Consider the following 27,142-nt stretch of genomic DNA (forward strand, 5'->3'; position numbering starts at 1 on the left):
TTTTTCTCATGCTTCCATCCGGAATCTGACATAAATATCGCCGGATCGGAATCCCTTTGTGCATATCGGTGGATTTTGCTTGCTTTTTGATGCAAACCAAACACTATTTTTATCGTTTTCCCTTCATGTTTTGTTGTTGGCATGCGTTCTTTTTCTCTTGCTATTTGCGTGTTCCTTTTCTGTATGTATCTGTGTATATATAACGAATAAACATTTGCCTGTATATTAACTCTTGATTTTTCTCACTTAGGTACCAGTTTCCCCACCTTATCAAGTAGGCTCTCTGTCACATCCCCTTCTTGGATGGCAAACCCAGTTGGTTTTTTCGTTTTATTTGAGGTAAACATGTCTCTAACCTGCTCATTCACAAAATTATCCTCTTTTGCACTGTGTTCAGCCACCTTTACTATTGTTTCATCTTCCAAAAAAGGCTTGGCTCTTTCCAATAGCTTATACCCGCGTCGAATTTCACTATTGATAAACAAGCAGGTTTCTTTCAATGGCTTGAGATCATACTTTTCAACAAACTTACTGCCCAATGTGTTTTTTTGCACAATATTCTTGCCGTTTCTCGATGCATTGGTGCTGCTTCTGCTTTTTAAAACACCCTTGTAATCCATTGGAGCCACCTTCTTTTTAAGAAGCGTCACTTTTTTGTCCATCTTGGTCAGTTTCACGATCATGTCTGAAATCTTCTTGTTTTCCTCAATTTGCCGGGAGATCTCAGCCATCTTGTCCGCATACTGCTTGTCGAGTTTGGCTGCTTTATCAATTGTATCCGGAACAATCTTCATGCCTTCCTGATGCTTTAATCTCACATATCCTCCCGCCAACAAATCATCCGGTATTGTCAGTATATTTCTTATGATGTACAATTCAAGCTTATCGTAGTTCCGATTTATCAGATGCTCCAACAAGCTTTCCAACTTTGCCGTTCCCTTTCGTATATCATCTTCAGAATATCGAACTGCGTTTTTGTACGGGCTTCCTTCATTGACCATCACATCATCATCATCGTTCTTTTTCTCTGCTTCTGCCTGCTTTTTATTTCTCTCTATCAAATCAGACCTTCTCTCCAACAAAGCATTTTCGATCTGATCTGTGCATCTGTACATGATTTCGTTAACAACGTTGATAATATCATCCACGACACTTATAGGCTGATATCCCAAATGTTCAGTCAGGGTTTCGCTTATTGCAATCTGCGATTTTGACTGTGACATAATGTGCAGAATAAAATATTGGATTCTTGCAGGCACAATGTTCAACCTATGCGTTATAAGCAGGCCATAAAATTGGTTAAATGTTAACATCTGGGTGCCTATGTAAATAAAGCGGAGGAAAAATATATGTTTACAAACAGAGAAGGGAAATTTGAATGCGGAATCGCGTAACGGGATTTTCTGTTCGGTATTTATGTATTATCAATTTATAATTTATAATTTACATTTTCGTTCTTCTATTCGCTCAGCTGTTTTCGTCTTTTCCTAAAAAATACATCCCTCAGATATGTACAACAATATGCCCCAAAAAAGCTCCATATATGGTAATAATATTTATCCCCTCTGAAAGGATTTTATTTTTACAAATCCAAGCCCTATATAAGGACGCGAATCCGCTCATTACATATCGTAAAATACAATGTCAATCATGCCTTTCTCTAATTTCTATTAACAAATACACAAATATTCTCCATCTTCCTCATCTAATTATTCAATCGCTAGAATCCTCGCTTGAACTATCGCTGGACTCATCAGAGCTGGCAGAGCTGGCAGAGCTATTCGGACTTTTGGAGCTTTGCTTATCCCTTTTGTCGTCATCTTTTTCATCTTTATCATCATCGTCTTCATCACTCGAGGAATTATCTTCAACACTTGACTCATCGCTTGAACTTTCCTCCGCATCAGATTTTTCGGCTTTGTTCAAATCAGTATCCTTTGAAGCTGCAGCCGGCTCGTCATCAAATCTCATATGCTTCTTACCCGAAGTGCTCCTACTATCTTTTAGGGTAACTGGCTGCGTATCCCTTTCATCTTGAGGAGAAACAAGCGTACCCTCAATGGAAATTGCTCTTCCTGCCAAATGCATGGCTCGTATTCTGAACTGGAGCTTTCCCTGAATAGGAATTCCATTTTCATCTATCCAATGACCCAAAGAATGTCCAAACCTTCCTCCATGTCTGTCCTGCTTTCCAGATGGATCACTCACAATTTTTTGAGTGGTGTCCGTACCTTCAGTTGTGGCATCACCAACATTTTTTGATTCCGCCAAGTCTCCGTCTTCAACAGCATCTGCCTCGTGATACTCATCTTCCTCATTGGGAACAAACTGCCATTCAGCAGGAATGTTGAATTTCTTGATTGTGGCATTAAAAGCATCGTGAATCAAAAGTCCAATGTGCGACTGTGACTGCATATAGCACCATCCTTCAACAACATCGCCAATCTTGGGGCTCCAGAGAAGAAAGTCTACCGTACACCAAAGAAACGAGAATGGAGTGTCGTTCCCGACCCTTCCGAGAGCTATCATACCGCCAGATAGCTCATCTTCCATTTGACTCTGATCCATAATCTTCAACCGAAAGTATGAGATGACGACTCCTCTCAATGCTGGGCAGTACGACATGAGCATTGGGTCTAAATGCTGTTGTCTGATGGCAGATAAGGGATCGTTGACAAAGCATGGAGCAATAGAAACGTACATTGCCGCTCTAACTCTGTGAAAACATTGAGACAAGCCATCAGATCCAACCTTATTGGCTTGGCGCTTGTCCTGTATTAGTTGTATGTCTCGAAGAATTACATCATTCTGTTTTTCGCTTGTCTCTCTTAATTTTGTGCGCTTGCTTGTGATAGTGACTTCAGTTTCGTCTATCACTTCACTGATCTCTCGCTTCTGTACTGTAGTTGACATATCGAAAGTAGTACTTGATTTAAATAAGCGATTTATTTTATGATCGTCTGGCAAACAACGTTGGTGGGTACTTAAGTAAGTGGTGATGTCGGTCAAATTTTCACCTAGCTGATACAATTTTTTTTTTTTTTTTTTTTGCTTTGTTAAAATTTTCTTGCAGCGAATTTTCACAAACTCCAAAACAGGAAACTCGGATTGCAGGAGGGATTGGGATTCGAACCGGCGTCTAATATTGCGTACTATAATACTTCTTATCGTGACATTTATATTAATACACATCATTTAAAAAGAATGAACGCGAATTTATTCACATAGCAACTTTATTCACATAGCATATTAACAAACTGGCAAACCTATTTTCTGCCAAAAAGACGGGACAGACGACCTCCTCCTTTAAAATGCCGCAGGCTCGACATCTTTCCGGACTCTCTTTCCAAAAAACCGTCCACCTCTTGAGAATACCCATTCTTGAACATTCTAAATGCAAGGCCTTCTTGAGAGTTCATCATCTTAGTCTCACGCATCATCTGAGGACGATACATCAGGTATTTCTGTTTCATCTGCTTTGACATTTGCTGAGATGTTGGTGCGTCTTCTTTCTCCGAGTATTCTGGAACATCCTTGAACCTCACTTTTTTGACCAAATTTCCACCTTCATCATACTCTTTATCATCGTTATGACAGACGATAAGGTTGCCCACTTCTTCCGTATGCCGTTTAGTGCTGTTACTGCTGCTTGAAATGCTTTTATTCATAAGACTGCTTTTCCCACTGCTGGAGTTAATGGATGATCCACTTACGCTTTGAATTTCTGCTTTTGTAAACTTTTCACCTATACACTCCCCCTTATTTCTCAAATGATTTACTTGCAAGCCACTCAGACCATGCTTAGTATCGTTTTTCTTGTGCAGTACACCATTCACGGCCTTTTTTTCAACTCGAGCTCCACTCTCTGGACTGCTCTGCTCATTCTTTGCTTTATACTTGTCGTTTTCACATTCTTTCTTGTCTACTTTGTCTTCCATCTTGGCAATACTCAAACCGTTGACACCATTCACTATACTGCCATAACTGGAAACACGCTTGCCATTTACAGCTTTACCTTGTGTGCGTGTGCGTGCTGGATTTCTTATCAATGGTCTAAAGTTTATTTTTCCCTCCTTTGCTTCTCTCAACATTTTCTGCTGAAACATCTGCCCAACACTCTTATGAGGAGTCTTATTTCCTATTGCGGCAGCCCTCGCTGCCGCTATTCCAGGATTTGCGTTGGCTTTCGGTCTTGCAGTTTTTACAGTTTGTAAATTTGGCGACCGAATTTGTGGTCTTACGCTTCTAGCTCTATTTGGCAAGTTTCCGGCCACTTTAAAGTGTATAGCTCTGCTCTGTGTGCTCACCTTCAATATTTTGGACCACTGCACTTTTAAATCTTTCAGCACCTGGATCATTTTCATGATTGACGACTCGGTTTCCATCTCAGCATGGTAAAAATCCTCAAGATACGTCAAGCGCGTATTGTACGCATCTGTACTTTCCGAATATCGTTCAATTATACGGTTTAGGTACTTGTTTCCGCCTTTCCGCATAAAGCATCGGCTCAATCCTTGAAGTGCCATTCGAAGACCCTCATTTCCGTTTCTGGCAAACTTCGAGAGAAGCTGGAAATTGTCCCGGTATATTTTCTGGCCTGTTCTGCATATTATGCAGTACAAATCAGCTAGTCTGAGCATCAGAAGATATCGGCGATGCATCAAATAGGTTCCGGCAACCGGATCAGCATCTGTATCTATCATTTCGGCCAATTGGGTTCTAATAAGCTCAATCTGTGAGGTCAAAATCTCGCGGTACGCATCAGAAAACATAGGTATTGCTTCCAAACTGTTTTTCGTGGTCAATATAGTGGTTGCGGCAAAAGAAAGCTCTGGAAACTTGAGAATCTCCTTAGGAGCAATCTCTTTCCAGCGAGAACCCTCCTCACCTGCACTGCCAGACATCTTTGAACGCAACTTGGCGGCATTTCTAAGCTTGGCATCGTATATATGCGACATATTTATTAGGAGGACCTCGAAAAGTTGAAGTGTGTCTAAAGTAGATGGAGAACTCTTGGCTGGAAGACTCATTCCGCTTAGATTATTATCGATGCAATCAAAATTGATCGCAGAACCCGATGAATCGGGCTTAATGGGCTGGGATGGATTAAAAGTGCATCCTCTTAAAAGAATTGCAGATCTCTCATATATTTCCTTACTAACATTGAAAAGCACCGCGGTTTGAAGTATGAGATACGCGGCAGCATCCTTGGTAATCACCACATTACCGGTTTTCAGTTCGGCAATCAGCCTTTGGACTAAGCTAATGAGGCGAAGTGTCTTGGATGAGCAGAAATGAAACTGAATGATTTTTGCTTCTAGGGAATCGAATGTGAAAGCATTGTTTTTCGCCATTGGAACAAATTCGAAACGAAGCTTATGCCAATGAATTGGTTAACCTGATGAAGAACGAGGTGAACTGCGAATTTCTTTCTTGAAGCAATCTGGAATGTGCTTAACCAATTAGCTGGGATAAGAGTGCAGGAAATGAAAGATACTCAAAATGAGAAAACGCAGGCCCACAATTGCCGTGCAATTAAGAAATCAGTTGCACAAATGTATGGTGATCGCACAGATTTCCACTTATTTCCGATTCTGGAGTCAGTTTTGATGATATTCGAAGCAGTTTAAACGTTTGCCTGGTCCTGGTACGAACGCGAGACTCCGCTATCACTATATCGCGAGAATTTCAGCTTTTATATTTTTGGTATATTTTTGGGGTTAATTTTTTTTTTGATAATTGATTACTTGGTCTATAAAATTTACGGGATAGATTAACAAAATAAAATAAAGCAAAATAAAATATACTGGGCAACGTAATGGTTGATATAATACCAAAGTTCACCAAGATGACCACCAAGCTGAAAACAAGATTACCTACAGTTTGCCCTAAAACCAAGTCGTAACCTGTATTATATGTGATCTGTCCATTTCGTATAGAAACAACCCGTTTTAGCGCTCAATTAGGGATTGGAATTCGCAGAGGGAAGCGTGTCAGATCGGTGCAGGGATGTATACAACAATTGAAAGACAGCTTTATTAAATCGTATCGATTGATCTAACTATGTACATACTAATTACTGGTTATAATGCTATGCAATATTGTCATGAATGCCCCTTCAGCTTCCAGGCCGCTTTCCCTGGTATTTATCCTCTACTAGCCATTTCCAAACCACATCCTGCTTCTCTCTTTTCGTATGAAGAAGTTTCGAATTGTAGTTGGAACCACCTCTGCTACGTAAAAGCCTCTTTTTGAGCTTGGCTTTGACCCGCATGTCGATCTTGCTCATGCTTCTTTTGCTCACAGTGCTCATTTTGCGAACCATCTGCAATTTTCTCAGAGAATAAACGATCATGGCCAAACCAGCCATGCTGCTAAATAAGGCAACGGAACCAAAGGCCAACTTTGAATTCTCGAGGAAGTTCTCGAGGTTCATGCCGTACAGTGCTGGAATCAGGGTGGCAACGGTAAAGCCAAGCGTGTATATGCTAACTTTTAGCTCGTACACCATGAGGGAATTCCGGTTTGCATCCAAGATAATGTTCACGATCTCCTCCGTGGACTTAATATCGTTGATAAGTGTTTCAGCCTGCTGAACAATCTCATCGCACTGCTTGTAGTATGCCTCCAAAAGCATCTCGATCTCTCCCGTGTCCATTTCGTTGTCTTTTGAGATGATCAACGGCTTTTTTTTCGTTGAATCGGCAGCCAGCTTTGACGAGTTAGCACCGCTACCACTTCCACTGCTACCGTTGGAGTTATCTCTGTCATTTGTGGTTATTCCATAGCTTTTCAGCATCTCTCTGCGGGCCTTGTTTTCCGTTAGATACATGTCTTCCAAATCGTCATCGTTGTCCAAAAGATCGTCCAAAGCGTTTCTGATCAACAGTGCCTTCTGGCAGAAAGTCGTCAAGCTTTTCGAATGAATCAACAAGTCTCGAAGTTTTGCTCTGTCTATTTCCTGGTCGAGTTGAAGCAAGATCGACTTGCAAACCTTGGATTGCTGCTGCAAACCGCTCTCCAAGATTGCCATAACGTTGATCAGTATGCATTCTAGAGCCCTGAACTCGTACGGCTGGTTCGGGTTGTTGGAATAGCAGTTTACTGTTGATGAAAGCGGGGTTTCATCTGTTCCATTCTTGCCTGAAGTGATTGGAACATGCACCATCTTCGTCTTGAGCTTGGACTCTAGATCATACATAAACAGGCTGAGCTTGGACGCATAGTCTGGGTTGGATGTGTCGAATATCATCACCTCGTTACTTTTAATGAGTGCCTTGATGTGCAACAAGTTGATCAAGATGCAGTCTGTGCGAACTGCGATGATTGGTGCAACATCGACGTTCGACGAGTCGATTTTCCGGAGATCCCGCGGGAAGAGCTTGTTCTCCGATAGGAATTCTGTCTTTGAGAATTTCTTCTGGACTGCTGCAACATCTCCTTTCTCATCAAATATCGTACAGCTGATTGTGCTTTTATTCGGAGATGCCGGACGGAGGATCTCGCTTACTTCCGGATCCGGCGGTAGTGCCTTACGCAGATCAACCGCCGTCAGCCCTTCTTTGAGTCCTCCAATCGAATAATCCTCGTCATCTTTCTTCTTCTTAAATAGCGATATCATGAATTCTTTAAATGTCTTTCTTTCGTACCCCTGGCTTAGATCCGGCTCCCCTATCCCTTTTTCACTCGTGCCTGTGTTATTTCGCTTGCTTTCTGCCTTCTCCCGTGATTCTGTCTTGCCTGCTCTTTCATCCTTTGCGTTTTCTGCTGCTTTTTCTGCTGCTTTTTCATCCTCCTTCATTTTGCCCTTACATGCACTATTACCCGTCCTTATCTTCCCAGCTTGCTTTCTGGTCTTTCTACCATCTTCACCTACAGCTCTTCCCGAGTTCAGCCCAACTCTGAAATTGTGAAATTGCCGGATCGAGTGTACCTGGTAGTATCGAAGAGTATTTCGCCTATAAGCATTTTGTATGTATCTTGGATCGTTGCATCTGTGATATGAGCGCCAAGAGCAGGCCAAATATTTCTGCAAATTGTATGCACTGCAGTCAAATGTCCTCAGAAGAAACCGCCCGTTCTCTTTTATGAAGGGAAGCATTCAAGTGGGCCTCTTTGCTTAAAATTGTAGAGTGCTTGTCACTTTTATGAATCAAGATGCGGGGTTGAGGATTTTTAGGAGGAGCGTGACTTGTACGAACAGAAAGTATTTGATCTTGCAACTTGGTGGTGTAGGAATGTCCGGTTTGTCTTCTATGTACAGATGTGTTGCTTGTTGCTGGTTCTGGGATGTTTGATGGAATCTTGATGATGCTTGAAGTGAAGTTGATGAAGGTGGTGAAAAAAAAAAATAAAATAAAAAAAAAGAGAGAAGGAGGAAAGCGAGGGTCTTGGATGAATAAAATAGTGAAAATCCAGCGAAAAAGTGGATGCACAGATATTAACCATACCATACATTACAATTTCAAAACTAATCAAACGACCCCCTACAACAGCCTAACACAAATGAGCTCGAGCAGTTTAATATTATTTTAGTTACAAAACATGGCGATGAAGCCTGGATAAGCACACGATATTCTCAATCGAAGAACTTTCTGGTGGTTGAAACACCAAACATCTCGAGTCTAACAGCAGGCAAAGCTCTCTCAGAAAGCAAACGAAGCCTCTCCTCTAAAGTGTTGTTAATCTCGATCTTTCCGGTACCGTTGGCAAGAATTAGGCCACCTGCTGATTTATCGGATAGATATTTGGTTTCGTCAATTGTAATCTTCACATCTCTTCCAGAAACATCCTTGAACTTCTTCTCTGCCTGGTCCGCGGCCTTCTTTGTCACGCTGACATCAGCCTTTCTCACTCTGAGGGTGACAGCCGGCTCCATAAGCTGAAGAAGACCCTCATCGATCAAACCTACAAGGAGAGATTCATACGTGGCAGGATCCTTTGAAAGCTGCTTCAACTGTTCCTCGGCCGAGTCGAAGATATCCTGCAAGCACTGGTCTCTTGTTGCCAAGATCTTGAGCCTTGTTTTGTTTGCGATTGTAGATTTTGTAATCTGCTGTGCCAACGAGGCCTTTTTGAACTTATCCTCGTACTGGGAGTCGATTGCGTTTTTCTCCGAGCGCACGATCGAGGCCTTTTCGATTTCGTACTCTTCGTCTGCCTTCAACTTGATTTCCTTGGCTTTTTCTTCTGCCTCTTTTGTGATGAAGGCCTCCATCTTCTTCAATTCTCCTTGAACCTGCATTGCTAGTTAGTATGGAGTTTGAATGATAAATCCGAAGCTAGAAAATATAGACAATATTTCCAGACAAATGATAATCTCTAAACAAATGTTATGTTACTTCAAATGCTGTGATAATTTCTAGAAAATGTTATATTTCTAGACAACTAGCTATAATAATGAAGTTAATCGTATGTTATGATTGCACAGAACGACACAGCTTCTTCTCTTCAACTTACCTGGTCATCTGTTAGTGCTCTTGTGGACGACATGGTGGATGCTAATCGATGCTATTTTCAGTGTATGCCTGGCAGGTGGCTAATGGAATAAAAATAAAGTGTAAGTAATATATGGTGGCCTGGGGCAGAAGAGATTTGTTTAAAAGCAGCAACGGGTAAAAAAATAAAATAAATTAAGAATGAAATTAGGGAGAGCGAAAGTGAGATAACGAGAGGCAAGGAAAGAAAATTCCAAGAATCGCGGAAAGGTCAGCCACAGAGGTGGGAGGGAGATCTGGCTGTGGCTGTGCAGGGTAGATATTGCGCGGTTAATTAATTTATTTTTTCGCTATTCATCTCGTGTTTATCAACAGAGCGAGTTTCGTTACCTGTCATAAGAAACAACGTGCAGTAAACAAAGAGGGGGAGTATTTAAAGGGCTTGCGGGTAGAACTGAAAAATAAAGAAAAGCAGAAAAGCAGAATAGCAAAATTGAAGACAGCAAAATTGAAGATAGCAAAATTGAAGATAGCAGAATTGAAGAATAGCAAAATTGAAGAAAAGCAGAAAAGCAGAAAACAGAATTGAAGAATAGCAGTGCTTTGTGGTTTTAGTAAATCAATTAGTTTGGAGAACAAGCAAGATGTTAAAGAAAGGACAGTTAGGAAATGCGTTGAAGCTGGGGGAGGAGTTTTTGGCGTACAGGTTGCAGAGCCGGATGCTGATGGCAGCAGGGATGAGGGGTAGAAGGATGCATAGTTTGTCGAAATATGAGAAGAGTGGGAACAGAGAGAGTGTGGAGAGGAAGATTAAGGGAAGTAGGAAGAGTAAGGAAAGTAAGGAGAGCAAGACTAAAGGAAGTACACATAAAGAGAATATGGAGAGCAAGATTAAAGGAAGTGCACATAAAGAGAATATTAGAGATATTAAAGGAAGTACACAGTGCAAGAGTAAAGGAAATACACAAGGAAATATTAAAGAAAGTACACAGAGTAAAGAGAATATTAGGAATATTAAAGAAAGTACACAGTGCAAGATTAAAGAAAACATCCAGAAAAACGCAGTGGGCATCCAACGACTCTCGGACGAATTATACAAACAAGTGTTCCCGGACATATACGGCAGCCGAAAAGGGAGAAAAGACACCACAGATCCGAAATTGGTGGAGCTGGCGCGCAAGTACCTCAAGGACAACGAGCTCCTCGGCAAGAAGTGCTCGGAGAACGAGCCGATCAGATTCCGGCTGCCCAAGTTGCAGGGGAGGAACTTGGAGGAGCACTTCCAGAGGCTCGGCGCGGCGAGCTGCGGGCGGTACGTGGTGCTGGCGGAGCGGCTCCTACGGGTGGGCAACGACCCGCCGGCAAGGCCCGGTGGCGGCTCTGGTGGTGGCCCCGGTAGCGCCACAGGGAGTACGCCGGGCACCCAGTGGGTTCTGCGGGGCGGCTGGACGCGGTACTGCCCCGGTCGCCCGCCCGAGCACGTCGACTACCCGGTGGAGGACGAACTCGTCTTCGACGTCGAGGTGATGTACCGGGTGTCCCATTACCCCGTGCTAGCCACGTGCATGTCACCCGTGGCGTGGTACGGCTGGTGCTCGCCGTATTTGGCGGGCGAAAGTGACAAAATCGACGGGCACTTGATCCCGTTGGGGGTTGACCGCCGGGAGAAAATCGTCGTGGGCCACAATGTGTCGTACGACCGGGCCCGGGTGCGGGAGGAGTACAGCCTGGGCGCATCGCGGGCTTTTTACCTGGATACGATGTCGCTGCACGTGGCGGTGAGCGGGATGTGCTCGCGGCAGCGGGGGAAGTGGATCCAGTACCGCAAGAGGATGGAGGGCGGGGAGGAGAGCCGGGGGCAGCTCGAGGATCTGCGCGAGGGCGCGCACACGGGTGGGCTCCGGCGGCTGTTGGCGAATCCAGTGTTGGAGGAGGAGGAGGAGGAAAATTCGACAGGCACGGGGAAAAAAATGACCATCAGCCTGGCGGACGACCCGTGGCTCCGCATGAGCAGCATGAATAGCCTCCGGCACGTGGCGCGGTTCCACTGCGGGATCCGCATGGACAAGGCGGCGCGGGAGGAGTTCGAGACCACGGACATCGGGCGCATCCGCGCGCGGTTCCAGCAGCTGATGGACTACTGCGCGGCGGACGTGGAGGCGACGTACCGGGTGTTCGGAAAGGTGTTCCCGGCGTTCCGGCGCATCGTGCCGCACGACGTGAGTCTGGCGGCGCTCCGGATCATCGGCCAGAGCGTTTTGCCGGTGAGCCGGCGCTGGAACGACTACGTGCGCACGGCGGAGGCGCTGTACCAGCAGAGTTTCCGGAGCATCGGAATCCGACTAGCGCAGCTGTGCGAGGAGGTGGTTGCCCTCAAGGACAAGGCGGCGGCCCGACCCTGGGAGGGCGACCCGTGGCTCTCGCAGCTGGACTGGACGATTGTGCCGCCGCGGCTGACCAAGGCGGGCCGGCCGTACAAGCGGCAGAAGCTACCGGGGTACCCGGCGTGGTACAAGAAGCTGGTCACGGGGGGCCGGCTGCACATCACCACGCGGACCCGGATCGCCCCGCTCTTGCTCCGGCTCTCCTGGGAGGGCTGCCCGGTGTTCTGGACCGACACCCGGGGCTGGTGCTTTTGGGTGCCCCGGGCACAAATCGCCAAATTCAAGACCAAGAACTACCTCCCCGTGGATATTGCCGCCCTTCTACACGAGGAGCCTGGACTCCGGCCCCACATCTGCCCCCTGGTGCCGGGCCACTGCCTCTTCAAGGTGCCCCACGAGTCTGGCCCAACTGCCAGGACCACCAGCCTCATGTCCAAGCCCTTCATGCGGTACTTCCAGCAGGGCGTGCTTTCCTCCAAGTTCCAGGTTGCCAAGGACGCCTTGCAGTTGGCCGTGTCCAACAGTTACTGGGTCAGTTCGCGCGAGCGCATCATGGACCAGTTTGTTGTGTTTGATGATGAGGGTGTAGCTGATATAGTTGGAGGGGGTGCAGCTGATGAAGTTGGTTTGAGTGTTAATGCAACTAATTCAATTAATGATGTTGCAGATAAAGCTGGTTCAAGTATTAATGCTAATATGGTCAATGCAAATGCGGTTAATGTTAATACACTCAATGCTAATACTGTCAATTTGAATACTGTCAAAGCTAATACTGTCAAAGCTAATACTGTCAATCCAAATACACTCAATCCAAATACACTCAATCCAAATACACTCAATCCAAATACACTCAATCCAAATACTGTTGATCAAGCTACTCTACCCAATTCTCTCGATTTGGCCAATAAACTTGATCATGCTAATGGAGTAGATCCAGTATCCATGGGATTGAAGGCGGTGCCCACAGCAGCTGGAAATAACGCTGCAACCAATGCCAATCTAGTAGGTAGTGCCGATAATGCAAAGAGTGTGGATGCACCCAATGAAAAGAAGGTAGTCACTGAAAATGAAAAGAAGGTGGCCACTGAAAATAAAAAGAAGATAATCACTGGAAATAAAACAAAAGCAAATATCGGGATCCCTCCCCTGCACACATTCACCAACCCACCAGGAACAGACATCGACACGGTGGGCCTGATCATCCCCCAGGTGATCCCGATGGGCACGATCACGCGGCGCGCGGTGGAGAAAACTTGGCTCACGGCGTCGAACGCGAAGCCCACGCGGCTCGGGTCCGAACTCAAGGCGATGGTCCGCGCCCCGCCGGGATACTGCTTTGTCGGCGCCGACGTCGACAGCGAGGAGCTCTGGATCGCGTCCCTCATGGGTGACTCCGTGCTGAAGATTCACGGCGGCACGGCGCTCGGCTGGATGACCTTGGAGGGCAACAAGGCGATGGGCACAGACCTCCACTCGAAAACGGCCAAAATATTGGGCATCTCCAGGGGCGACGCCAAAATCTTCAACTACGGCCGGATCTACGGCGCAGGCGTCAGCTTCGCCACCACGTTGCTCAAGAAGTTCAACCCCGCAATGGGCGAGCAGGAGGCTGTGCGCACGGCCCACCGGCTATACGCGGCAACAAAAGGCCGGGCGGGCGGAGTCGCAGGCGACCGCGTGTGGCACGGCGGGTCGGAGTCCGTCGTTTTCAACCGCTTGGAGCAGATCGCCCAGCAGGACGAGCCTCGGACTCCGGTACTCGGCGCCGGTATCACTGCCGCCTTGAAGCGCAAATTCCTCAACGCAAACACCTTCATGCCGTCCCGCGTCAACTGGGCCATCCAGTCGTCCGGCGTTGACTACCTCCACTTGATCCTTACGTCCGTCGAGTACCTCTGCCGGGTCTACGGAGTTCCGGCCCGGCTCTGCCTCACGGTGCACGACGAGGCCCGGTACCTCACGCCGCTGCGCCACCGCTACCGCCTGGCCATGGTGCTGCAGATCGCCAACCTCTGGACCCGGGCCATGTTCTGCCACCAGGCCGGCATCGACGACGTCCCGCAGACCTGCGCCTTCTTCTCCGCTGTCGACATCGACCGCGTCATCCGCAAGGAGGTCAACATGGACTGCATCACGCCCTCCAACTCCCACCCTATCCCGCACGGCGAGTCCCTCGACATCTACCAGCTCCTTGCCCGCGATGATGTCCGCCGCATGCTCGCCAACCCGCACTCCCCGGACCTCTCCTCCATCCCCGTGCCGCCCCCGCAGCCCCGGCCCTTGCAGCAGCTCGACCGCCATCTCGACCCGGGCACACGCCGGCTCTATGTGTCCATGCAGACTGCCCGTGACGAGTCCCACTTCGCTGCCTACAGGCGTAAGTATCTGCGTAATCTTAAGTTGCAGGATGCGGGTCGGTTTGGGGTGAGTGGGGGCAAATATCCTGGGGGAAATTCTGGGGAAATTTCTGGGAAAAAATACTCTGGGGGCAACTCGAAAGGCTTTTCCTCTAAAGGCATTTCCTCTAATCACACTTACTCCAATCACAATTACTCCAATCACATTCATCCAAAATCCTCTCCCTTATCCTACATCCCCCCACCCTTCAACTCTGGCATCACTTCTTTCCTCACAGCCCAGGACAGAAGAGAAATCATCCCTGACACCCCACCTCCTCCAAGAGTCTATCAGAGAAGGTGAGAAGGTGATGAGATCATCAGAGTTGTGAAATCATGCAATGTGATGAAATATGGATCAAGTGATAAAATAATGCAATGGATCGAGTGATGAAATCATTCAATGGATCAAGTGATGAAATCATCAAATATGTGATCAGGTGATGGAACTGATCTACGAAAAAGTGATGTAATTAAATCATGTCATCAAACTGATCTACATGATCTAATTTAATAGATCGTGCATGTGATGAAATGCGTGGTGAAGTAATGAAATTGATTTAGGTGATCTGAGTTATGAATTTCATACAATGCGATGATATTATACATGAACTGGTGAAGTGGAAGGTGAGGAAACATTCAATGCGATTAGATATGTGATGGATGCTTTACATCATGCAATCTGATAATGTCATAGATGCCATGAAATATTGATGGTATCTGCCACCTTATAAACATCACTCAGAATTGAATATCAGCTATAGTTAGATATGTACTTCTTCATCACCCACAAAATGACATCGGTGTCATTCCCCATCTCCTCTGAAATTTTCTTCGTACCTCCCGGCAACAAATTATCGATATCTTCGCATATATCGATAATGTCGTGGAGATAAAACAAATCAGATGATGATAGCTTTATATCTTATTATGTGATACACTTGGTTGGGTATTTATTGGCTTTACTTGGGTTCGTGACCTGGCTAGGCAAATATTGTATACTATGGAATAGGTATTCGGCGTTCTTAGATAGATGCTTTGTATTAATATTACAGCCATTGATGCTTGCTATTGGTATCCTAGCCTTCATTGTAGCACAAACTTTTGTATTAGAACTCTCACGTGTGCATATGCTTGAGAGTGTATTTGTTGTGTGTAACTATACTTATAGATTATGTGTGTATGTAGCTATATTTGTTAAGGACGGATTAAGGTATAGATCACAGTTATACTTCTTAAGAAGCATTCTCAAGTATCATCCATAGTTATACTTAATAATATGGCATGTGATTGGTATGCATACATACCTAATAGAAAATACTTCAAGTTCTTTTCCGTATTTATTGGAAACACCACATTTGTCTGAGTACACGTATATAGGCATAGTTAATAGAAAGCACACGATTGCATTGTGCACGGCCATACTTAAAGAATATATGGAGTATGTATAGTGCATATGAGAAGAAGTGTGTGTTAAGCATAGTTATTCGTAATAAAAATGGCAATTTGCATATGAGCACATCTTATATAGCTTTAGAAATGATTAGAAAATGAGATGCTGGTTTGTGAAGTAGCCACCGCCTTTTTAGATCTGTAGCTATAGTACATATGGTAATAATGAATGTAGCTCCTAAATGTAGTTATGAATTCAGTCATGAAGTACTATAAGTAGTTATGAATTCAATTATGAACCACTGTAAGTAGTTATAAATTCAGTCATGAAGTACTATAAGTAGTTATGAATTCAGTTATGAACCACTGCAAGTAGTTATGAAATCAGTCATGAAGTACTTTAAATAGTCATGAATTCAGTTATTCTTTGCAAACATCTGAAACACTTCACCTCATGATATGATAATGTGTTTATTGAACGCAGTTATAATGTACCTATAATGAGTGTGTGATACACAGTCATTGAACTGCTCAACTTATCCACTGTGTATAATGAACTTAATGAAGTCACTGATAGCCATATTATATGTGATGCTATTGTATGCACACAGCACTAATGAAGTCCAATCAACCAAGTACCTGCCGTATATCCAGCTGATTATTCTCACTTTATATATATTTGTGGCTATAATCATAATAAGCATACAAATATAACATTGGTGATTTCTCGTAGTTATATCAATGTATAGTGAACTTTTGCACCTAGAGTAAATACTGAGTGTTCAGCTCATATCAATTTTCCGGTGCATTTCTACTATATCCTTTCATTAATGCAATACTCTATGCTTTGCCTGCTTTCATCCTCCTCTCATAATAACGCTTCCTGTAATCATTCAAATCTTCAGCTGTCACTTTACTCTCCATCATCCTAACTATTTTCGCTCTCAACTTCTCAGCATCATATTTATCTTCTTCCATTTCATGTTTATCTTCTCTCGCTTCATGTTCATTTTCTCTCGCTTCATGTCTAATATTCAACCCTCCCTTCAAGCTTATCCGCATTTTCTTCCTTTCCAATCCATTCTTAGTACTATCCATTGTTTTTTCCCTCTTTACTTCACTTTGCACTTCTTCCTTCTCATCCTCATCTATGCTATCTACCACTTCTAGCTGATCTCCTGCATATATATCTAGAAGTCGCCCCTCAAATGTTTTATGTGTGTCCCTATCTTTCTTTCTTTCCTCTGCTGCTTCATGTATCAGTTTGCCTCTCTCAATTTTCATTTTCTTGTATTTTTCACTCTCAAAAACCATCTTTTCGCCAGCAATTGCTCGTTCTTCGGATGCTCTACTCTTCATCTCGTTTCTTTCCTCAAGTCTCTGCATTTTTTCCAGTTCCTTTCGTTTCTTCGCCTGCCTCATGCCTTGAAATATGTTATGCCGTTTAATCTTCTTCTCTTCCTCCTGCTTATTTGCCCTTTTTCTCTCCATTTTGTCGGCAAATGTGTCATAATCGTACAACTTCTTATTTTTCTGCTCCTCAAGCTTCATCTTCCCAAAAGCTCGCTTCTGCGCCCTTTTTATATACGATTTTTCATCTTTTCCACTTTCCCCATCACTGGAATCACCATCAGAGCCAAATGCACTCTTTCTGAGCTTTTTAGCCGGTTTCATTTGGATTGTACCTTGACTTTGTCACTAGATGAAAAGAAAAAAATATAGGATAGTCGAGTCACGATAGTCTATTTTATTTTTTTCCCTATATCGAAGAAATGTCCCAAGTAGGAAATGCTGCTGAAAAATCCGTACCGCGGAGAGAAATGATGCTGAATCAATGTTTGAAGTTCACGGAATGAACAATAATGGGCAAGTATGAATATTTTCCTTTGTTCAGCAAACTTCTAAGCTTGTTCGAGTACCATATTTTGTGTTGTATAGGTAGTGGTCGTGGGTACGCTTCAAAAAGCATTATATCAGACATATCCTGTAATCTTGCAATATTTCAACTAGTGAAACCAATGTTGAATTCTCATGCGTATTGATCATTCATTATACTTTCCCTAGACCAAATAAAGTATGCTGTAATGTCAAGCCTACACCTCTGTACTCTCCTCGGTACTAAATTGAGGCATATGAAAATGGCATCCTAGTTTACATGTCTCGCTTAGTACCACAAATATATGTTTAAAGCCATTTTTTCAGTAGTTCTCATTTCATTGCAACTTTATTTCTTTCTCTAATTTCTCAAATGCTCTCCACCGCCTACATTCCACATTGTGCTTCCCTAAGCTATGTTCCAGACACCAGGTCCTGTGTGACATCCGTGCACCGGTAAATTTCCGAATTCCGATCGCGAGCCACCATTCAGCAAGAAAAAAAAAAGCAGAAGTGAGATCTTCGGATCACGATGATGACAATAATCCATTCTTAGAACCCACCAGCAGGAACAAAAATCGTACGGATACGTAAAAAAAAGGGCATTTTAAACACTCCAAGGATGTCGGAGCCGCCTAGATTTGACTGGTACAAAATTCCAGGGCTCGAAACATCAACACCGGCGTTGAATGCAGATCGAGGAAATCACACTGATGGAAATGATTCTGGAACTGCAGGCAAGATTAATATTCGAATTACGCCCTTGGACCACAAAGGTACGGATGCATCTGACGTGAAGATGAGTGCAGATGGTGACAGTGAGGCGCGGAGGTCGACCACTTTGGATGCAATGTTCAATCATCTAAAAATATCACTAAACGATAAAGCGTATCATAGTGATGAAACGGTAGCTTTAAAGACACCAGAGCCAGCTCTAACGGGGCGGAGTTCGTCAAGCTCTGCATTGGATGAATCGGGCAGGGCCGAAAATGGGGCTGCCGGCGGCATTGGGTCGCCAAGGATGGATATTGCCCAAAAAAGTGCGGCTGGTAATGGTGCAGGTACAAGTACAGATAATATAGAAGATGATGACTCGATACCGTTATCACTAACGGCAGATGAGCTTACAAAGGATGAGGCAAAGACATATCTCCGGTGGTACGACTACATAGAGAGCCACAAGCGGAGACAGACCGGGATGAGTGTGAAAGTGACACTAGACGACGTTTTTCGTTTCATGCATCATTTCGGAATAAGCGATGGTGTCAAGCGGAAGTTGATGGCGATGTTTGCGAGATGGGCCATGTCCCTTAGCATAGGGCAGTTTTTTGCATTGTTGCGGTTGATATCGCATGCACTAAAGGGGGATCCGATCCTCCGAATATCTATAAAAAGAGTGAGTCCGATTCCAAAGCCATTACCCATCATGGCGCGTGGAAAAAGGCAGGAGGGAGACGATGAGACTACAAGTGGTGAGGAGAGTGACAGAAGCAGTGTTTCGAGTGTTGAGGATGGTGCAGATGGGGCAACAGGTGCAAAAAAGCTTGATTTGGATTCCTTTACACAGTTTATATTGACTGGTGAAAAACCGCCTGATTCGTCGAAAGGCAGGTCGCACAGAAGCCGAGGCAAGAAGAAAATGAGGAAGAAGAAGAAGAATGTGGGTGCAAAGGAAGGAAATTCGAGGAAAAGAGTGAAGTTTTCGGATCAAGTGGTGTGTGATGATGCCCCAGAGTACGATAGGGGTCAGGATTTGGCTATAGAGCAGCCCAATGAGGCAACTGCACTTTCTCCGTTGGACTTCCAGCTACCAATGGGGGCACTTTTGAAAAAATTGGAGCAACAACGTACAGGTGAGGCTTTGAGCCAGCAGCAGGGACAGACACATGAGAATTTGCCAAATACAGCCGATGGTAAGGATGTTCCGCTTCCGGATAACAAATTCCAGAATGTCCAGATAGACAGCGTGTCTGTTGGAGGTGTTCCGCGTTCTTTTGCGAATGTTATTGGTCCGAATCTTCAGCCTTTAGCGCCAAATTTGACTGGAAGTGCCAGTAAGATGATGAGGCAAAGAGAGGAGAGTGGGGCTAATGTGTGGCAGCAGCAGCAACAGCAACAAATAGAACCTCAACAACAACAAACTCAACAACAATTTCAACAACAACCTCAACCTCAACCTCAACAACAACAAACTCAACAACAATTTCAACAACAACCTCAACCTCAACAACAACAATCTCAACAACAACAACAAACACAACCTCAATTTCAACAACAAATACATCCCCAATTTCAACAACAAACGCATCCCCAATTTCAACCTCAACAACAAACGCATCCCCAATTTCAACCTCAACCTCAACCCCAAGTTCAACAACCCTCTCCCTTCCTGTCGGCAGGAAACCAGCGTGCAAACTTCTTCCTAAAATCTGCTCTTACAGGTGGTGGTTCGCTATCAGCTCCCCAAAACGCTCCAAAAAGCACAGCATCGCCTCTTCCGCCTCCCCCTCTCCCTGCCCGCAGGAAGAACTTCTCTAATTCCTATCCATACGTTCCCCCAAAGCCTCAACTCAGCTCCGAACAGAGGCAGAAGTATGCTTCCACGATAAATTCACAGCCTACTGCCTATTCCGGTCAACAGTTGAATCAGTTGGCACCACAGGGCAACCAAGGTCCCATCCAATACCAGCAGAAGCTGCCGCAGCAGCTGAATCCACAGTATACACAGCCGTATTCTCAAAATGCCCAGCAACAGTATCCGCTGACTTTTCAACAACAGCAACTGCAACAACAGCCACAACAACCCCAATATCTCCAGAATGGGGGCTATCCAAACGGCCAGGGCTTTGGACAGCAACAGTGGTCATGATGGCTTGACTGCACTTTGGTTTCGGCGATCGCATGGGCATGTATGTATATATTTGTAGATGTACAGGTATCGCAAATATGAATAAAGAGCATTAATATTGATCCGAGGGCCGCTTTGCATCCGTGCACCGTACCGGTGAAAAAATTGGGGGTGGGAAGGCAGAAAAAGTAGAAAAAAAAAAAAAAAAACCTGATGCAAAATATCCTCATGTCTTGAAATAATCAGATTGGCAAATTAATAGCTTCCCAATCGTAAATTACACCAAACCACACTTAAAAGCACATTTGCACAAAGATGTCTGCAAGCAGAAGAGTTCAGTATCCACAACAGTCGAACTGGCAGAAGTTCAAGATGGGCCTTGCGATGGGCGTAAGTATATGAGAAACATGGATGATAGTCATAGTCTTTGGTGGTTTTTTGATCAATACTAACACAGAAATACGGCATTTCTTATTTTGACAGTCTGCAGTCGGTGTCGTGACAGGATTCATGTTTGGAGGCTACGCAATTCTACGTTATGGTGCACCAAAAGGTGTCATAAACACTATGGGCCAGTACATATTGGGCTCGGCAGCAGCTTTCGGCATGTTTATGTCAATTGGTTCTGTTATCAGGTCGGACTCGATTATGTCCGATCCATCTTTCGCCATGGTTGCCGGAAAAAGGCCTGAAAGCATGGCTGAACTGAGGGCCATGATGATGGCTAGGCATATGGTTAATATGGAGAATATGAAGATGAAGAAGAACTAACTAGAGAAATGAAGTCTGGCTGTAAAGAGGCAGATGTTGCAGATCAAATAAAGGAAAGAAGCAAATCGCTTTGTTCTTTGGGGCCGGTGAGTCAGTTTGATTCTTGTATTTATATAGTTGTTGTTTGGGCCACTTTACTGTTCGTATTGGCAGATTGCAGAAGGAGGCAAATTGAGGCAACTGCTGGCTGCTGGCTTTTTTAATGAATTGTTAAGATTGTAAATACTTGCTAATGTATTGAAGATGGTAGGGGTGGATTTGTACTCGAATCATAATAAAATTCAAGTTCGAATTATAATAAAATTCGAATTGTTCTACACAAACGTTTTGTATTGTATTCTTTTTTTAGCGTTTTCTGTTCTTCTTTTTTTTCCCATTTCCATCGCTTTTTTCGCGCGCGCTTTGCTCGGCAACAGATCAGTGATAGTTATTGTTTCAGCCTCCAATTCGCACTTTTTTCTTGCGAAACATAATGAAAAAAGTGATTTAGACAATTGGGATGATGTTTCAGATTTATCGAACTTGAAACAGGGACAAGGCAACATGGAGCCCAGATAGATATAAGAATGTGTTTGCGTACAGAAATCAATCTGTTTACTTGTGATAATGTGTCAGCTAACAATAGAATGTCCTGTAATAGGACGTCTTTATTTCGTCTGTGTCTTGGGTGATTACTGCATTTGGAAACAACTCGCAACTTTCTCACAGACTTTGGAAAACTGGGACGGATTATAATTTTATTATTATACTGCCTGTTTCTTGACGTTTTTTTTTTTTTTTATCCTTATATCTTTTTTTACCATTTTGCAACCCGACCATAATTTTAATTACCCACCTGTTGTTTTATATTTACTTGCATAGGATAGCGGGAGACTGGACAAATCAAATGCCATCGTCCAAAAAGTCAATCCAACGATCCCTAAGACGGACTTCGCTTGGCAGGATTGCTTCTGACGATCTCAAAGATATCTATTCTTCGCTGATCTACTGCTTAAAGCTAAAAGAAGAAAGAAGCAAATCTTTAGAGCATGCGTCAAACAAAATTCTGAGCTTTTCGTTCGGAAAGGCTCCCCTGTTCAGTTTTTGTGTGGGAAAAGCTCTTTGTGCACTCGAAAATTTGTCTTTTGATGTTCATCAACAGTCACTAACCACAAATATATCGTATGACATAACAAAACAAAGTGCATTTAATCTTCTTACAATTTTTTTTGATGCACATCTCTTGCATTGTCCAGAGGATCGGACTAAGAACCTTCTTCCCGGTAAGAATAAGCTTGTTCAAGTCACTCCCAAGGGAGCAGCAGTTTTCCAACGGTTTTGTGAAAAGAAAGGCATTCTCAGTAATGCAAGAAAAGTCACTGACCTGCTCGAATCAAATATAAACACGATGCAGTTGGTTTATTTTGAGCGGAACCCAGAAACAGACAGGATTATACACAATGAATATTGGGATAAGCTTCTCTTTGTGGGTGTTATGGGTCCCAGAATGAATTTTTGGTCGCCAAAAAATCCACCAGACGAAATACCAGACGAAATTCTTAATTCAAGGAAAATGTGGGAGGATATTGCCAGTGAAGCCAAATTTGGAAACTATATATTTGATGGTTATCTTAGCAATGGCAGTCCCGGAGATGCAAAAGAGAGTCAAGCCAACTTCCAGGAGTACTTGGATTCAAAGAATGAGAACAAAAGCATATCAGAGGAGTCCGGAACTTCGAAAAGCTCTGGAAAGAAAAGTACCAAGGCAAAAAAGATGAAAAAGACCTCTGAAAAGTATCCATTCTACCATCGGTTCTTTAGCAACCCAGACTCCGACTCCCACATACAGTACTATGTGTCTAATAAAGGAGTCCGGCTATTTAGAAACAAAACGGTTTACGAGAAGAGCCATAAGGACAGATTGCTCTCATATTGTGTTACAGGACAGGCAATTGTTCAGTATTTGATGGATTGTACCGATATTATGTACATAGATGAGGCTCTGGGCATTGGTGAGACGTTTATGCAGTTGAATCTTCTTGAAAAGGCTTATACTGATGATAAATTGGCTTCACATAATATATTCTCCGGTACAAAGCATGATTTTTACAAGTTGAGTGACGAGGGAAAGAAGATTGTTCACTGGAAGAGAATTGGGAAAAGAGATGTGTGTGAGAAGGTTGAAAATGAACAAGTATCCTCAAGTGAGCCGCTGGAAAATAGAGATGAAAAAGAAGAAGTCGACTCTTTACAAGCAGATGGCTCAGTACACAGCAAATTCGATAATTGCAGCTGCGGTGAAGATGGAGATGCCATTAAGCTCAAGACAATGCGTATAATACCATCTTCACCTTCTGTATCAGTGGGTCATTTTTCTTCAGATTCGATATTTGTTGACTGTGAGCAGGATAACGGAAAGAAAGCATCGGTCGAACAGCAAATCAAAGGATTGACGCTCAGCAAAGTGCTGAAGGATCCTGCCCTAAAGTATCTCTTCAGGCAGCACCTATTTCAGAGTTACTGTGAAGAGAATTTGGATGCGTATGATGCAATTGGGGAGTTTGAATCCAAGTTGGGAGTGCTTAAGAAGTTGGTGAAACTCAGGAGGAAGCAGAAGTTGGATGCCAGCTCTGGTAAGAATGCCAAATTCTCGTCTGTAAGTAGCAAAAGAAGAAGCCTGACTGTGAAATCTGCCATCAGCCGGGTTTCCAAAGAGTGTCTTTCCAAAATTTATGCAATCTACAGTTCGTACTTGATAGATGGTGTGATGAATGAGCTCAACATCGACTCGCATCTAAAATTTAGCATTCGGCAGTTGATGACATCTCCAGACACGCCATCTGTCTTTAAATCATTCCCCACTCCTGAGGCACAAAGACAAATCAACACTGCAAACGTCCACTGGTTGCAAAAAATGGACAGCAAAGCAAGCAGTGGCAGCCAGGAATGTTCCAAAACTCCAACTGAAAAAGCTAATGGTGGCAAAGCAGAAGACATGAATAATGAAGCAGGACCAAAGAGGCCACCCAACATCCATATTGGCCCAAGAAAGGACGTGGGAAGATCAGAATTATCACCTTCGGATATTGTCATGGCTCCAACATTGAGCATTTTGTGGAAAGTGGGGGATTTATATGGGCAGGTTCGAACTCAGGTAAGACAGATGTTGGAGCAGGACTCTCTGCCCAAGTTTCTTGGTTCCGATACGTTGTATGAGTCGATGCGGCGGTGCAGCAATGGCTCTATTGGGAATTGAGAGGAGAAGATAGATCGTGTGTGTAAAAAGTATTTTGCCGGATATGCAGTACCGATTTATGGGCATAATTAATATTTTAAAGCATAATCAGATTTTAGTAAGTGTAGCTGGTTGTGGGTAATGATGAAGATTGTATTCAGCATCTACAAGTTTACGACAGTTTGAGTTGTTCTTCAAAGTTTGTGGTTGCTATTTAGGTGTTGGTATGTTTGATGGGCCAGCCAGTTCTGACATCTTCCTCAATATTGGTTCTGCATTTCAATTGATGAGATTCGAGTACAATTTTGAACATGATCAGTTGATGGAAGTCAACAATAGATATGAAACCATATATGGACAAACATGCTGAGCATTACAACGAGGATTGCGAATATGAACTTCATTGCGTTTAGTTCATCAAGGTGATGTTTCCATGGGTTACTATTATGCAATGATCAAACCAAATGAAGAGGATAAGTGGTTTAGGTTCGACAACGATAAACCTGGAGGATTACAACTAATGATGTTTTCAAGGGCACAGATGAAGATCCTGATAGGCTGAAAGATGTGACCAGAGACGGCACTACCCTCATGCATTAATTAGCACTACTCTCATGCATTAATCAGCACTACCCTCATGCATTAATCAACACTACTCTCACACATAATCAGCATTACTCTCACACATAATCAACACTACTCTCACATATAATCAACACAGACTACAGAGCCAAAAACTACCGTTGCGACTTCCGTCAAGATTTAATTTATTTATTTGATACTTAACAGACCCCAGGCTCAATGACTAAACCCATGGCAAGCAGCGATAAAACTAATTAAACTGCAAAGCAGATACATATATAGAGGCGTTCGTCGTTCACTGAACAGGCTCGATTGTGGTTCCCTTCTTGATGGTGGCCCATCCAATCAAACGGAAGTGCTTGTCGATTCTTCTGGACAGAGCGATCTTCTCGTTGATCTCGGTACAGGCAGGAGATGTGAGTGTTAAACGAGCCATATCGGCCTTGACAGCGACCACCCGTGCACCGGTTGCAGTAGAGCCGATGTTGACCATGAGGACATCGTCAACTTCCAACTTTCTGACCTTGACCTGCTTCTGGCCGTCCGTTTTCACACCCAAGAGACGTCTCAAAAGGAAGTAGTTGATCTCGATGTCTGTGAAAATGGATGGAAGAGAGCCTCTTGCTCCCACAACCTGGCCCACAAGCCTGTCAGCCCTGCAAAGCGTGGGATCAACCTTGGTTCCCACACCAATAAGCCCACCGGGAACGGCAAACTTCAAGTCGTTGTGCTCGGCAAAGAGAGAGACGATGTGGGAGAAGATTGGACGGCACTGGATCTTTCCAGAGTCATCTTTGGTGACGATTCCGGGTCTGATCTCGATCTCGTCGCCGATTCTGAACACACCGGTCAAAATAGAGCCTCCGGCAACACCTCCCTTCAAGTCGTTGATCTCGGAACCGGGCTTATTCACATCGAACGAACGGATAACCATCAGTCTTGGCTTGGCAGTGAAGTCCCTGACAGGCACCGGGATCGACTTCACCATGCACATGTCCACGGCATCGATGTTGTACTTCAACTGGGCACTGATGGGGATGATTGGCGCACCATCTGCAACCGTACCCTTGATAAACTTGAGAATCGACTTCTCGTGCTCTAGTGCGGCCTCTCTCTTCATCAAATCGACCTTGTTCTGGAGGATGATCACGTGCTTCAACTTCATGATCTCGATTGCCGCCAAGTGCTCCGATGTCTGCGGCTGAGGGCAAGGCTCGTTTCCTGCAATAAGCAACAAGGCGGCATCCATAACTGCTGCTCCTGAAAGCATAGTGCTCATCAAAATATCGTGACCAGGACAGTCAACAAAGGACACGTGGCGCACCAACTGGTACCGGCCCGTGCATCCCTCCCGGAGGCACTTTGGGTGTATTTCCTTGTCCGACTTGAAAGAGTGGTAGCATTCTGGTTCTGGGCACTCCGGGTTGTCGCACTTGTAGATTTTCGCGTTTGCATATCCAAGCTTGATCGTGATGTTTCTCTCCAACTCGTTCTTGAACCGCACCGTCTGAACTCCCGAGATGGCTTTCACCACCGTCGATTTTCCGTGTGCAACATGTCCAATTGTTCCGATGTTAATGGTAGCTTGCCTGTTGATAATCTCGGCTGAAAGGGGCGTCAACTTGCTGATATCTGGGTTCTCCGGCTGCTCGGGCAACCCTCCTCCCTCCTCGAACTCCCTTTTCCTCTTCTGCTCTTCTGTTTCCTCGTCTCCTGCCATCGTTCCTTCTGCAAATGTCACTTTTTTCGCTGCTTTACTGTCTGTGCTGTTTTCGGCCGGTTCTTCCACTCCGCTTTTGGCTTCTTCGCCTGCTGTAGCCTTCTCCTCCTTCTTCACTTCATCTTCTTCCTTCTTTTCTGTTTTCTTCTCGTCTTTCTTCTCCTCCTTCTTCAAGATATTGTCTTTCTCTCTAATCTTCTTGTCAATATTTCCTTTGGCTCCAATCACCAGATCTGGAACAACATCCTGGATTTCTCTTGGCATCTTGATGTTTTCGTTTGCCTGTGTATATCTGCTTGTGCCTTTTTGGCTTGTCCTTTATTTGCTGCTGCTTTGCTTTTTCCCCATATAAAAACACTTGCCCTGCTCTTTTCTGTCTTTTACTCATTCTATTCATTTTTTTTTAGTTTCCTGTTTTTTTTGATTTTTTTCACCACGAAAATTTCACATCATCCTTTGTTCCCCATACAGCCTAACTCCTGAAAAATTTTTTTTCCTTACTTACCGCCGCTCACCCCCATGC

General features: G+C 44.2%; 11 protein-coding genes across 11 annotated transcripts; 4 read left to right on the forward strand and 7 right to left on the reverse strand.

The window, feature by feature from the left end:
- Positions 1-242: 242 nt before the first annotated feature.
- On the reverse strand, positions 243-1,223 carry BRETT_001425 (uncharacterized protein; the record flags this gene model as incomplete). The annotated part of the gene is made up of 1 exon (XM_041279978.1): positions 243-1,223. The coding sequence occupies one exon, from the start codon at positions 1,221-1,223 to the stop codon at positions 243-245; it is 981 nt and encodes a 326-aa protein (XP_041138192.1).
- A 490-nt stretch (positions 1,224-1,713) lies between these two features.
- On the reverse strand, positions 1,714-2,913 carry BRETT_001426 (uncharacterized protein; the record flags this gene model as incomplete). Its single annotated transcript, XM_041279979.1, has 1 exon — positions 1,714-2,913. The coding sequence occupies one exon, from the start codon at positions 2,911-2,913 to the stop codon at positions 1,714-1,716; it is 1,200 nt and encodes a 399-aa protein (XP_041138193.1).
- Positions 2,914-3,266: 353 nt separating this feature from the next.
- BRETT_001427 (uncharacterized protein) lies at positions 3,267-5,354 on the reverse strand (the record flags this gene model as incomplete). Its single annotated transcript, XM_041279980.1, has 1 exon — positions 3,267-5,354. The coding sequence occupies one exon, from the start codon at positions 5,352-5,354 to the stop codon at positions 3,267-3,269; it is 2,088 nt and encodes a 695-aa protein (XP_041138194.1).
- Positions 5,355-6,118: 764 nt separating this feature from the next.
- On the reverse strand, positions 6,119-8,101 carry BRETT_001428 (uncharacterized protein; the record flags this gene model as incomplete). The annotated part of the gene is made up of 1 exon (XM_041279981.1): positions 6,119-8,101. One exon carries the CDS (start codon positions 8,099-8,101, stop codon positions 6,119-6,121), a length of 1,983 nt encoding a protein of 660 aa, XP_041138195.1.
- A 477-nt stretch (positions 8,102-8,578) lies between these two features.
- Positions 8,579-9,244, reverse strand: VMA4 (V-ATPase V1 sector subunit E; the record flags this gene model as incomplete). The annotated part of the gene is made up of 1 exon (XM_041279982.1): positions 8,579-9,244. One exon carries the CDS (start codon positions 9,242-9,244, stop codon positions 8,579-8,581), a length of 666 nt encoding a protein of 221 aa, XP_041138196.1.
- An 837-nt stretch (positions 9,245-10,081) lies between these two features.
- On the forward strand, positions 10,082-14,521 carry BRETT_001430 (uncharacterized protein; the record flags this gene model as incomplete). Its single annotated transcript, XM_041279983.1, has 1 exon — positions 10,082-14,521. The coding sequence occupies one exon, from the start codon at positions 10,082-10,084 to the stop codon at positions 14,519-14,521; it is 4,440 nt and encodes a 1,479-aa protein (XP_041138197.1).
- Positions 14,522-16,449: 1,928 nt separating this feature from the next.
- Positions 16,450-17,283, reverse strand: BRETT_001431 (uncharacterized protein; the record flags this gene model as incomplete). Its single annotated transcript, XM_041279984.1, has 1 exon — positions 16,450-17,283. The coding sequence occupies one exon, from the start codon at positions 17,281-17,283 to the stop codon at positions 16,450-16,452; it is 834 nt and encodes a 277-aa protein (XP_041138198.1).
- Positions 17,284-18,106: 823 nt separating this feature from the next.
- On the forward strand, positions 18,107-20,353 carry BRETT_001432 (uncharacterized protein; the record flags this gene model as incomplete). Its single annotated transcript, XM_041279985.1, has 1 exon — positions 18,107-20,353. One exon carries the CDS (start codon positions 18,107-18,109, stop codon positions 20,351-20,353), a length of 2,247 nt encoding a protein of 748 aa, XP_041138199.1.
- Positions 20,354-20,647: 294 nt separating this feature from the next.
- Positions 20,648-21,103, forward strand: BRETT_001433 (uncharacterized protein; the record flags this gene model as incomplete). Its single annotated transcript, XM_041279986.1, has 2 exons — positions 20,648-20,722; positions 20,816-21,103. 2 exons carry the CDS (start codon positions 20,648-20,650, stop codon positions 21,101-21,103), a joined length of 363 nt encoding a protein of 120 aa, XP_041138200.1.
- An 886-nt stretch (positions 21,104-21,989) lies between these two features.
- On the forward strand, positions 21,990-24,338 carry BRETT_001434 (uncharacterized protein; the record flags this gene model as incomplete). Its single annotated transcript, XM_041279987.1, has 1 exon — positions 21,990-24,338. One exon carries the CDS (start codon positions 21,990-21,992, stop codon positions 24,336-24,338), a length of 2,349 nt encoding a protein of 782 aa, XP_041138201.1.
- An 856-nt stretch (positions 24,339-25,194) lies between these two features.
- GCD11 (eukaryotic translation initiation factor 2 subunit gamma) lies at positions 25,195-26,883 on the reverse strand (the record flags this gene model as incomplete). Its single annotated transcript, XM_041279988.1, has 1 exon — positions 25,195-26,883. One exon carries the CDS (start codon positions 26,881-26,883, stop codon positions 25,195-25,197), a length of 1,689 nt encoding a protein of 562 aa, XP_041138202.1.
- Between the last annotated feature and the right edge of the window lie 259 nt (positions 26,884-27,142).

Source organism: Brettanomyces bruxellensis, chromosome 8 (assembly GCF_011074885.1).
Source record: "Brettanomyces bruxellensis chromosome 8, complete sequence".
NCBI lineage: Eukaryota > Fungi > Ascomycota > Pichiomycetes > Pichiales > Pichiaceae > Brettanomyces > Brettanomyces bruxellensis.